The following is a 13,198-nucleotide window of genomic DNA, read 5'->3' on the forward strand; positions in this document are numbered from 1 at the left end:
TACTTCTTATCTGGAGGGAAGTAGACTGGCAGGGCAGAAAATACTGGTGATTTGCAGGAAATCTTGGATTGGCAGAAAGAAGTGAGGTACTTCTTGCAGGATTTTATTTGACCTAGGTCTAAATCAAAGACTGGTGAAGAAATAGAGGCAAAAAGTATGGTTTTGGTTTGGTTGCATCCCGCTGCTATGGGCTGTCTCAGCTGAGAGCAGCTTCAGAATTCTTCTACAGCGTGTATCTTGTGAGTTTAGGCTGTCGTCCCTAGATCAAATCCCACATGGTGAGATTCCCAGGGGTGGTTGTGCTTAAGTTATGTGGAAATCTTGGTCTTACTTGCTTTGTCTTGAAGCTGCATGAAGGCAGTGACACCAACTGAAACCTGCAGCGGCCGTGTAGTTGAAACCCAGACACAGAAGTCTGGAGAATGCTCAGCTGGAGGGAGGGAGTTCTGTTAGCATCTTCTGTGACATGGCAGCCCTCATTCAGACCCAGTTTCTCTTTTTCTTTTGCACGGGCCCACAGCTTCTTAACAAGAAAGCAAAATAAGGTATTTTAGGAAAGTACTCTTTTAGTATGAATAGTGAATGTGAGTTGTTTGCGGAAAAAGACAATTCCGAGATCGTTGCCAGGATTGTTTGCCTGCGTGGCTCATAGAAAAGTCAAAGCTAGGGAACTGGTGTAATTCTGTGATTTAAGCAGTCAGGGGCTTGGCTTACTGTGAGTGTCAGAGCAGATGGGTGAGCAGAGCTGCATGGGGCCCAGAAACACAGCGGTCGAGTAATTGTCTGGCAGCTGGAGCTTGGTGACTACACTAGGGAGGAAGGATAAAAGTGATCTAGCTCCAGTGAGTCCAGTATGTATTTTGTATTTGCAACTTTGCTTTGTTTCCTGGGATGCTACAGAATGCTCCATTAGATAGGCATCTCCAGGTTAGTCCTTTTTAAATTAATGTTTCAAATAGGTCACTCTTTATCTACAGTGTTGGTCTAGAGGTGACTCAACGCAACTGCGTGGAACAGGGTTTTTTTACAGTTTGTTTGACCCTACTTCCCTCTAGGGAACCTGGGTGCATCTTTAATTTTGACTTTTCTTCTTCAAAGGTATTTGACCTAGACTGCAAGTTGCATAAGTGAAGATTAAATGTTTCCTGGCAAAATGACCCCACCTTTTTAGTAGCTGAAAAATTAAATTCAAAAATATATGGTTGCTTTTGGTGTTACATAGTGGCTGTAGAACCATCTTTACTAGCTATCCTTTATAAATTTGCTAGAATATAAGATGGGAAAAGAACAGGAAAATTATGCCACTGGTTCTGTTCAGTCTCAGAGTGAATCCCTTGCAGGTATTGTGTAGTGTGCATGTATGCTTTCATGTATGCTTTCCTAGGTAGTTCCTCAAGCTTACCAAAGCAATAATTGGAGCAAGGTAAAAGTCAGTACAACAGGATATATGCTGTTCTAGGAAAAAAAAAAAAAAAGACTATGTTACTGATCCTGTTTGGGCATCTAACAAAAGTTTCATTCCTTTTAAGTTTGATTTTCCACAAAAAAAAACACAAACAAAAACCCCCACAATTAAAAAAAAAACCAACCAAACAAACAAAAAACCCCAACCCCTGCCAACCCCTGAATGCTTTTATGTTGTAGTTTTTAGGATATGCACATGTACGCTTAATATATATGTTTAACTGCCCAATATTATTATAGCATGCAGTATGTATGACTGTATTTTTGTATTTAAGTTCTCTTGAGGGAGAAGATTTGAATGTTTCAAATTTATATGAAGTTAGGGTCATTTCTTAATGTTAGAGAAATCCTGTGTTTTTAAACTGTGTTAGTTAAGAAGATGGAATGTGTAACAATTCTTGAAGGATTGGTGCAGTAGGTGATGATTAAATAATTAGAACAGATTGTGACAGAATAACCTGATGTTTTTCTGTTAAAAGAAGTTTCTTGTGATGGCAGGAATTCAGTTTTATAGGTTTCTTAGCATGCTTTCTGGTGGTTTTCAAAACTTAGGTACCATTGATCTGATAGTTAACATGTCCATAAAATTTGTTCAATGGTACCTTTTTTTTTTTTGAGTATGTTTTTCCAATGAAAATTGAATTAATTCAAGGTTAAATTAGAAGATTCTACTTAAGTAGGGGTTCTTTTCTCCTAGTGTTGGGCTCCTTTGTCTAAAAATACTCCAGATGATTTATTTTGGAGAAAGGTTTTAGTATTATGTAGCAAGCTTGCTGAATCCAAAATATGTTTCTGATTTGTGGGATGAAAAATTTTGTAGGGGCTGTATTCTTGCACTGATGTCAGTTAGTATGTATGTTTATGTTGAGTTTTTTACGTTTGGCATATGGTCCATTGAGACTGTTAATAGAAAGTGATACTATGGAATTGGAAAGTCCATGTTGGTTGTTTTTTTTTTTTTATGGGAACTATTACAGTTTACATTTTGTTTGTAGTTTATGTGTTGGTTCCCTTGTTGTCTGAAGAGCTACACTTTAACCACAATTGAAGTAACAAAGCTGACTGTCTAGATTCTGATTTCCAGTTAGGTACCTTGGGCAAAACCCAGGAGAGTTACTGAAGAGAAAATGGACCACAGAAATGGAAATTAGTATTACCAAGGCTAAAAATGTTCTAAATATTTTAAAATATTACAAATTGCAGTGTTCATAAACCTAAGTACTCCTCTAACTCGTATCTACTCTAATCCTGTCAGTTTTTTTCAAAACTCTATCTATTCTGTGTCTTCTAGTTTTTTGGGGTTTTTTTCCAGTGCTTATCACTTAAGGTAAGCAAGACTGATGTGTCATAAAACAGTGTTCAATAAAACAGTTCTGTAACAGAATGGCAGGTGTTCATGTTACGTGTTAGTTGCTACTCGAATGCTCTGGAAATACTTTTAAATGCCCAACTCTTTGGGCTTTGAAAAATTCCTACCTTTGATATACAGGTGAGAATTCATTTGAGATATGTTTACATGTGTGGAGTGGGTTCTCCAACATAGAGACTTCCTGTTCCCAACTGTCTTCTGTGTGTTTGTCACCAAAAAAGAAGACCCAGATTTTGTAGTAGTTAGTAGGAAGATGTCACAATACCCAAAGAATAGAGAACATTTGGGTTTAAAAGCAGATGTACTGGAATTATGTACATCTGTCTGCCAAAGATAAGCTTTCCTCTGTGTTGAACTGATGTCTTAGGAAATACTTCTATAGTTACCTTGATTTTAAAAGTTGAATCAGAGTAGGTGGCTGGATTATTTTATGAAGTTATTTTCTTTAAAAAAAAAGTTCTTTGTTTTTGTTATTAATCAGCAGGGACATACCTGCAGTGGAACCGAACACTCTGGTGTCATAATCACTGGTTGTAGCATTCTATTTTCCCGAATATTTTATCTTTATTACATTTCAGAATGCTTTTGAGACAATTTTCTTTTAAAGTGACTAGAAGTTCCAATTACAACCTGTAGATATTTACACAGAAACTCCTGCAATTCTACATGAAAAATGTTTGTAGAATTTGGAACAGAAATATTCTTCTTTACTTAAAAATAAAAATCCTTTTGATAATGTTTGTAGATGGAGATTAGGAAAATGCTTGTTGTTTCAGATTGCATGATGCACTCCAAGTAAGTGAAATCTGGTTTCAGTAGTGCTTGTAATCCTTGGTTACAGCAAGAGACTACAGAGTAGCCTCTAATTTATTGTTTTTTTGTAATTCGTTACATCTTTTCTTTCTTACGCTTCTGTAAATTGCTTCAGGCAATGTCCTCAAGCTGTAGATGCTACAAATGATACTCAGTTTGTATTTGCCTAACAGGAGATAAAGTTCAGCTGTCAGGATCCCCTTGGAGATGTCCTTGATGGGCTGTGTTGAGATGAAGGGTACGGTTGTTACCTAGAGGGCTGTGTAAGCCTGCTGCCAGTGCCGCAGTCTCCTCCTGCCCCAGTGTGGCTCTTCTGAGGCTAGGGCAACAGACCCTTGTCTTGGAAGCCCCTTGCAGTCACTGTGCACTGCTTCTCCTAATACTTATTTCAAAATTAGCTGTCCTCTGGGGAGTGCCTCAGTCTGCGATGCTGTATCTGATCTGTTATAAGAGAACACATCTAGGCGTTTCTTAATTGTGTCTGTCATTGCCCTTGTAAAAATGGGAATGCTTTGTCATTCTTAGTTTTCTTTGGATCGCCCTTGTGAGATTGGTCTGTGTTGTTTTTTAATTTTTTAAAAACTGGGAACTGAGCCATGCTAAGATTATTTATTTACTTATTTATTCATTGATCATATTCAAAGCTAAAAGCAAAACTCTGACCAAAGTTTTAACTAATTAAAATTAAAGTATCAATCTCTTACTTTTGACCTATGTAATGTAATTTAATTCTCTTGTAATAAAGTTATTTCTTGTCATAAGTGGAGATTTTAATATTTTTTTATAAAGTACATTTTCATAATGTTTTTATTATTATTATCATCATCATCATGATTTATTATTATTACACTCCCGTTTTACTGTAAACATCTCTGCCAGGAATTCTGTTGGGCAGCTCTGGATGCCTGCATGGAACAGGCATAAAGCTCCACCCAGTGGACAATTTCTGTAGAACAGATGGGCCTGGACTGATAATAAATTACCTTAGTGAAAACTCTTCATCCAAGAACTTTGGATATTTCACCATACTATGTTTTCATAGAAACCTGAATGATGTTCAGATATTAGTAATGAAATAATAATACTAATGATTCACATAATAGTAATATCATTACACATTTTCTTTACCTTCCTCTTACAGAAAGGTTTTGTACATAAAAATAATCAACACTTAAAAGAAGCCATGACTTATTCATGCTATCTGTGGTGTGAATCAATGTGGTACTATCATGCAATCCAACTCGAAAAGTATTTAAGGAAAGGATGTCAGGAAAGAAATACTAAATGTGAGAGTAGCAAGGCAGTGGTGATTTTTTTTAACTTTGAAATCAGAGAGAATGGGGCAACAAAAAGATCTTGATAATGTGGAATAGCTGTTGCTTCGGATCTGACTGAATTGGGTTACCCACATTTTATTTAGATTATGTTAGTTGCCATTTGACAAGTATGTATCTGTCATCCTTCAGTGGCTGGAGAAGTTGTTTCAAGATTTTATTTCCTCCTCTCTCCCTGTGCCTCTTCCTCTCTAAAGTGAGATAGCGTAGGTGGAAGAGGAATAAGATGAAAGAAGGTCTTTTGGCTCTCCATTTTCTTTGGTGGTTGAGTTTCTCTGAGTAGCAGCAGAATGAGGCAGGCCTGAGTCTATCAACTTTGTCTCCTGCTGTTTATGAAGACTATGAGCATCTGGAAGGGAGCAGAGGCGCTTTCTCTGTATGCTCAGGAAGATTATTTGGTTTGGGTTTACAGTTGCAGAGTTGTGTTTGCCTGAGAACAGCAGTGGGTCTTTTAATGATTTACATTTTGAAAAAAGTATGACAATATCCTCAAAAAAAAACCCCTCCCTTTTCTGGGAGGTTGATTTAGTCTCTGATGAAACAAGTGACAGGAATTTCACTGGGTTGCGCATCTGCCACTGTTGGCGAATATCAGGTGTTTGTCTAATAGTCTGCTTACATTCGTATCCAGTTAACATCCAATACCTTCTTTCCTGTTGTTCCCTGACTGAACTTGATAATGGTTATTCAACCTGTCTTTATCAACTTCTGGTTAATGATTTATTTATTTTTTTGTATCAGCTGCTACTGTTGAGAATTCTTTCAAAATACTTAATCTTCTAATAACTTAAAGAGTTTTAATAAAAAAAAAAGTTTTGATAACTTAAAGAAGTTAGAGTGGTGGGGAACAAACCCCTCAGAATATTTTCTCCTGAAACTAATGTTATACCCCAAATTAAGCCTAAGGTATGTTCTTGAGGTTCTTGTCTTCACGTAAAATAGAAAATGGCAGTGGTCATAGTGTTGCTGGTTTGTGGGTGTTTTTTTTTTTTTCCTGGATAGTATGTTTATGGTTATATGCACACATTTTTCCTAAGGGCAATTGGACCAAGCAAGCTTCTTCAGAGGGTTTTGTAGTCAGAATGTTTGGAGACAGGCTTGAAGCCAATTAATCAAAATAGCATTTCTCTTTTCTGCTGTTTTCTTTGTCCTTGTTATGTTTTTCCTCCTTAGCTTACCACTGTTGTGGCAAAAGAAATTTCCTTGGCCTGTCCTGAGTAAAATAGAAATGTAGGTAGCCCTTGATCTAGTCAGAAGGTAATTATTTAAATTCCTATTATGTCACCTTTTCAGAAGATACTGTGAAAATCAACAGCAGGATTCAGCTCTCCCTTGTGTCTATTGCTGCTAGCAGAAGTGTTAATAACACCATGAAAATAGAGGTTAGCACTTTAAGAGAAATGTTCCCTTCTTTTCCATCATTTTTCTGTGTTGTAATTTCTTGCCAGTCTCATAGTGCTTTTGTTGGATTAACAAAAACAGTAGTTGGCTTATTGGTTTTAAATGTGTGCATTAATGCATTTCCAGATCAGACAGAATTAGTATTCCTTTTCTTCTAAAATTGTTTTTTTTTCTTCTCTTTTCCCACTTCTCCAATCTTTCTTCCACTTCTATCCTTCCCCTGCCCCTATTTTCCATCTAAAAATATCCTTAGGAATGACTTGCTGATGATGTGCCGCCAGCTGAATATGGAGGAGTCTGTCGCAGAGATCATGCACCAGCTGGGAGCAGATGAAAATGGAAAAATTTCCTTCCAGGATTTTAGTCAGTGCCGCATGGAACTGGTACGAGAAATCAGGAAGGAAGAAGTGGAGCTTTCTGTGAAATCGGATGACTCTTGTAAAAAGAAAAAGTTAAGGGATAGGATAGCTTCCTGGCCAACTAGCAGCAATAACAGTTTAGGTAGGTATGACTTTTAAATGTCCTGTTGGTGTAATTTAACAAAAGATAAACTCCACAGGTTTTGTTACCAATTTTACTGGCATCAAGATTTCCTCTGATTAGAGTGCTGTTGTAATGGGTGGAGTCTGGTCATTGGTACGTAGACCAGAATGTGTGCAGAACAGCCTCTTCTAAAAAACATAGTTGCACAAGACAACGACCTTTCTTGAAAGCACTAGAGCTGCAGAGCTTGGGTGGTAACTGAGGATCCAGTGAACTCTTTGTCTGTAAACCCCAGACAGGTAGGTAGGTAGAAATACTAAACATGAGGAGAGAACTGTAGGAATGTGGATGTTTCTTGGATGCTTTAAAAATCATTCCACTTAGTCGGAGATCTGAGTGCTGGAAGTGTCTTGTGATTTAGAGAATACAAAAATTACCCTTGCCTTTTGCCCTCTACCCGGGGTGATGAAAAAAGGAAAAAACCTTGCTATGCCATCTGGAACATTGGATGTAGGAAGGGATTGTCTGTGTCATTGAGTCTAGTCCTTGATAGCACTAGGGTCAATCAGCATTAAACCAGAAATGTTAACACCTACAAAATGCCTCCTTTCACCCTGTAACAGCTGCAAGAGACCAGAGGACACAGCTTCTGTGGTCAAAATTCCAAAAATGCAAGGTACTGTGTAAAAAGCTGTGGGTGTTGTCAGTGCTCTAGCTCCCTACAGCAGCTGCAAGCTAGCTAAACAGGAGTGCTGGCCCATGATCTGGAACTGACCTACATCCATCAGAAGGCAGCTATCAACCTCTGATTGTATTTAGTTAGAGCTGTGTCACCTTGACCTTTTGTTTAGGCTAGATAATACACCTAGATTTTTTTTAAATACTTTTCTAACAAGAGATACACCATTAGTCATCCCAATAGTCTTTCTTTGCATATGTCATGAATTAAGTTGGGAGTATTTTTTACAGTTGGATATACTTCATACGTCTTCCTAGAGAGTTTGCTTGTCTGTGTTGTGGCTCCTCATGTAAATGGCCTGTTGTCAGAGACCAGTTCTCTCTGACCAGGTTCTTTTAGATATTGAATATGTGGAGGGTGCCATGCTTACCATTAGATTTACTTATTTGAAGAGAGTTTATGTTACACGGGATTTCTGATTTAGCAGGGTGATACAAAACATACTGCAAACACAGTACAAATACGTTACAGACAGCAGAATATAGCAATTGCAGTGCATGGTTCAATCATGATACCAATGTGATTCCCAGTGTCTGTTAACATGCTCACCATCACAACACTGGGCGTCCCCCATCTCACCGGGAAGACATAGGTGGGTTGAAGCCAGCTCAAACCCATTGCTCTCATAAATTCTTTTGTTAGTTTTTTACGTTTTTATAGTCTTTATGTTGGGCTGAGTCATGTATACACCTCCCCCACGTTGGCCTGACTGACTCAGGGAGACATTCACACACTTTTAATGAACTCGGGGAGAAATAACCCACCAGTTGATTCACTCAGCTGTTGATAGCTGTTTATCTAAAGCAAAAGACCACCCTCAGGTCCACTTGGGTGTTGAGATCAAATCAGCTTTTTTGCAACAGCTGTGATCAGTAAAACCCTGCATTATTCCCTGAGCTCCATAGACACATTGCCCTGGCCCATCTCCTCTGAGCCTTCTTCCATGGTAGGAGTTTCCTGGCCAGTCACACCTGTCTTATTTTTTCAGTGTTCAGTCTCCTAGAATGTAAAACTGGGCATGTGAAAACTGGGTATCTGTTAGTTTTGGGCTTTGTTTTTGTGTTTGTGTTTATTTATTTGGGGGACAGGACCGGATGGGTTTAGCATGTATTTCTGTCTTCTAGTAATTCTGCACATATTTTTGGCTGGTCATCTCAGGCACTCAGACTTTTCTTGTCTGCTTTATATCCTTGGTGAATTTCTTACCCTCTTGCTTTTTAGATTGACTGTACTTTTCCCTCACCATCTTATCATCTGATGCTCATTCGCTTTTCATTTTGGCTTCTCAGTATCGCAAATCTGTTTTGTAGCTCTATTTATTCTCCATTTCATTTCTTTTACTGCTTCATAGTCTTATTTTGTTGTTAATATTGCCTCTGCTTATGCTTCTTCCATATATATTCTTGAATTGCAAGATGAATAACTCCACAGTTTCTATGCCCATCATTGTCTGTACTGAATCTTCATAATCCTTGGGCTCATTGCATTTCTAGCCCATGAATCTCTTTTAGGAGCTCTATCAGACAATAGTTAAAAACCAAGATCATGCTTAATCTGTTTTTTAATTGGATTAAGGATGGTGTGTGTTCCTTAGGTGATATAATTATCTTCTGGCTCTGTTGGCTGTTTTCTCAATGCTACCACTATTGTATTTTCCTGCAAAACAGAAATATACTTCTGCCCTCAGACTGCTGTACAAAGTTTCAGTTAGCTGACTGGATTTCTGGCAGGTTGGATTATAAAATCTTCTTCCTTAAACAAACCAGCCTAATAATTATGGTGTATTTTATTAAATCAGGGGTGAAAGATACATCCTATGCTTTATCAGAGGAAGGTCTGCATTGCAGTCTCAAAATGTGTCCCACAAAGAAATCTTATTAAGTGCTTCCAAAAAATAACCATAGATGAATATGCAATTTTTTTAACATATACAATTCAATCCCTACTCTTTTTAACTCTTTTTCCATTTTATGAGAGTAATTTAATGCATTTTTAAAGTTCGTGAGTGAACTCATATTTCTTCTAATATTTTTTTTTTCAAAAGTTAGTTTAAGTCCAGAACACCTTTGCTATATTTGTTGTATTTTGCTCTGTACTGGTGAAGCCTATTTTACAGTATTTTGTTTTTAAACCTATAGGGAATTTATGGGTTTTGTACTTGTCCTGCCTTGACTCTTTGCAGATTCTGTAAGACTTTTTAATAATTAGAGGACATAATGAGATGCTTCCCCATGTAAACAAAAATGCCCATAATGAAAGGGTATAATAATAATAAGCGTTTAGAAAGCAATTGGTTTTTATTTGGTTGTAAAAGAAAACCGTTGTCGCAGTATCGTTCAAGGTGTTCTACCGATCTTTTTTTAAAGAGGCAAGGAAACACCACTGTAATGTATTTCTGTGATATAAACGCTGCACAGAGTATCAACATGTGAGCTGCAGTTGCAGTCAAGCTTGAATTATGATCTGCATATGGTTCCATGCCTTTCATGTCTTTGAGGGCTCACATATGTATTAGTGATCAAAGAGTTGATTGTGTTACACTGACTGACTGCTATTGCTTTCTAAACATTGTTTAAAACAGGAGACATCATCATGTGCAAATTCAAACATACAACATGTAAACTTGGTGGGTGTTCTTTTCTTTTTGTGTATCTTTTTTATTTTATAAAGAACACTTTTTAATAAACATTATTTTCAAAGATAGTGTACAGGGCTTTTTTCAAGACCAATTTCTACATAATGTGTCAGCTGATAATCCTTGAAAGCTGTTACCATGTATCCATGTGGGATGCATAAATTTACAAAATTTCAAAACTCATTTGATTGTCACTGAGTAGCAGGGGTCCAGGTGATCTGAAGCAAAGGAATCCAGCCTCTGCCCTGACTTTTCACACTGCAAGTTTGTATGTAATTGTACAGATTACCAGTGACACAGCATTTTGTGCAGGATTTTCTTGTAGCTGTTCATGATTTCTTAACAAAGGGTACAAAAATGTTTGCATATATCTAAAGAAAAGATTGTCTTTGCTACTGTCCTGATTTTGGCTAGGGTAGAGTTAGTACCAGAGTAGCTGGTACAGCGCTGTGGATTTAGTTTTGGATTTAGTATGAGAATAATGTTGATAACACACTGATGTGTTAGTTGTCGCTAAGTAGTGCTTAGCCTAAGACAAAACTTTTCAGTTTCCCGTGCTCTGCCAGTGAGCAGGGGCACAAGAAGCTGGGAGGGAGCAGAGCCAGGACAGCTGCCTGAACTAGCCAAGGGGATACGATAGAACATCATGCTCTGTATATAAACTGAGGGGTGTTGGCTGTGGGCCACCAATTGCTGCTTGGGGGCTAGCAATTGTATTGTGCATCTCTTGTTTTTTGTTTTGTTTTGTTTTTCTTCTGAGTTTTATTCCACTCTCCCTCTCTCTCTCTTTTGTTACTGTTATTGTTATTATTACTATATTTTATTTCAATTATTAAATTGTTCTTATGTCAGCCCACGACTTTTATCTTTTTCCCAATTCTCTTCCCCATCCCACTGTGTGTGGGAGGAGTGAGTGAACAGCTGCATGGTACTTAGTTGCCAGCTGGGATTAAACCATGACAGCTACCTATAATTTTTGCATTTCATTATAAAGGAAATAACTGGGAAAAAATGTCCTAAGAAAAAATTACAACTAAATGACTATTGAACTTCAGCTCACCCATCATTTTTTATCACTAATAAGGTTATTCTAGTAATTTTGCCCAACAAATGTTTCTACTGTATTTCTAGGTGAGATATAGACAGAAGGAAACTGGTTGACTGTTTTAGTCAAGTACAGGACTCAGGTATATTAATACTCAGTCATACGTGTGCTCGGTAAGCCAGACTTGCATCCACACCTACCATTTAGACAATCAAATGGATGCATAGATTTAAGTTTAATCTTTTGTTCAAATGCATGAAAAAGGACATTTTTTAAGTTACTATAATGATACTTTTTGCTGCTTGGATATCAGCAACTCAAACCTATTATATATTGTAGTTCTTACCCTACACCATTCATGTCAATGGGAGCTTTAACAGTAATTTGCAGGCAATAACCACAGTTTTTTCTATGAGTGAAGTGGAACGTGAACTCTGTTAATGTTCTTTAGACATTGTTTAAAATACAATAAAAATTAATAAAATTACTTTTGAAAATGTTGCTGAAGTCATGCAGTGACTGTATGCTACCTGACCTTTAATACATTATTTCAGTAGGAAATACGGGAAGAAGGTCAGGTACTGGTCAAATCTGTGGGTTTTATTTCCAGTTATGGAGACTGAAAACCATGATGGGTACCATAAATCTGTGTGAATCATCTAGCGAGTAATGGAAGTGGATTGCTGGGCTAATGAGAGCCTGTAGTACAGCAGAACTACACCTCCAATGGTGTAAAGCAGGAAGCTGCCTGAACATTTGTGGCTTCTGTCAGGTTTTTCAGTGTTATATAGTTTTATATGTCTCATATAAAAGCTAGAATTAGAATTATTTAGATGTTGTATAGATTTGTCTAGCTTTTTACAGGTAGTTGGCAAACAGACTATTCTTTATCATGGGGAAAAAATGACAATTTCTCCTACCTGTTGTTTTTGAGGGGGAACAAAAAATGGTACTGTTTATTAGTAAATTCTTTGTTTAGACAGGTGAATGATTTCCTGTCCTGCTGAAAGCTGCATGTACTTATTGATCTTATTTCATATTATAGATAAGTAGTTATGAATACTAGAGTCCATAAGCAATCTTTGGCTTGTGTGCTGGTTTCGGCTGGGGTGCAGTTAACTTCCTTCTCGGCAGCGGGTGCAGCTGTGCTGTGGCTGTGCTGTGCGAGCAATGCTGACAGCACACGGGTGGGTTTGGCTGCGCCCGGGTGGTGTCTATCCTCAGTCAGGGACTTCTCGGTGTCTCAGGCCCGGCCAGCGAGAGGGCTGGGGGGGCACGGGGAGCTGGGAGGGGACACAGCTGGGACAGCTGGCCTGGGCTGCCCGAAGGGATATTCCACACCATGGGGCGTCACGCTGAGTATATAAACTGGGGGGGTTGGCCAGGGCCTGGGAATCACTGCTCAGGGAGTGGCTGGGCATCCATCAGCAGGTGGTGAGCAGTTGTACTGTGCATTGCTTCTTTTCTCCCTTCCCATTGGATTTCATTCATCTCCACTTCTCCCTCCTTTTCATTATAATTGTTATAATTTTTATTATTGGTTTTGTTTCAATTATTTAATTATTCTTATCTCAACCCTTGAGTTTTACATTCCTTCCCAGTTCTCCTCCCTGTCCTTTGGGGTAGCGGGGGAGTGAGCTGTAGGTTAGTAGTTAGTAATTAATTCATAGCCAAGTCCCCCGTTCTCTTTAGTAAAAATACATCTCTTGAAAATTTGATATGATAATTTATTTGCATTGTGGATCAAGCGTGAGAATTGATCAAAGGAATGGTAGAAATTCAGCCTCAAATTAAGCTTGTGGGTAAACATGAGAGGCAGGCCAGTTGGGGCTGAAAAATCACTATTTTTCCTTTGCATTAATTCAGTGTTTGATTTTACCACAAATAAATTGCTTCCAAGAAACTGATGCAGTGA

The 13,198-nt window shown here is 38.0% G+C and overlaps 1 protein-coding gene across 3 annotated transcripts in view; it reads left to right on the forward strand.

Annotated features, from left to right (window-relative positions):
- The window catches only part of MCC (MCC regulator of WNT signaling pathway), a 229,532-nt gene that overhangs the window by 19,281 nt on the left and 197,053 nt on the right, over positions 1-13,198 (forward strand). For 2 of the 3 annotated variants that reach the window (XM_037374454.1, XM_037374455.1), the window contains exon 2: positions 6,635-6,882. The exons of the other annotated variant lie outside the window; for it this stretch is intronic. In XM_037374454.1, the coding sequence (XP_037230351.1) occupies positions 6,635-6,882 (248 nt within the window). The remainder of the gene's footprint in view (positions 1-6,634; positions 6,883-13,198) is intronic. 3 annotated transcript variants of the gene reach the window in all.

This window comes from Falco rusticolus, chromosome Z, assembly GCF_015220075.1.
Source record: "Falco rusticolus isolate bFalRus1 chromosome Z, bFalRus1.pri, whole genome shotgun sequence".
In the NCBI taxonomy this organism is placed as follows: domain Eukaryota; kingdom Metazoa; phylum Chordata; class Aves; order Falconiformes; family Falconidae; genus Falco; species Falco rusticolus.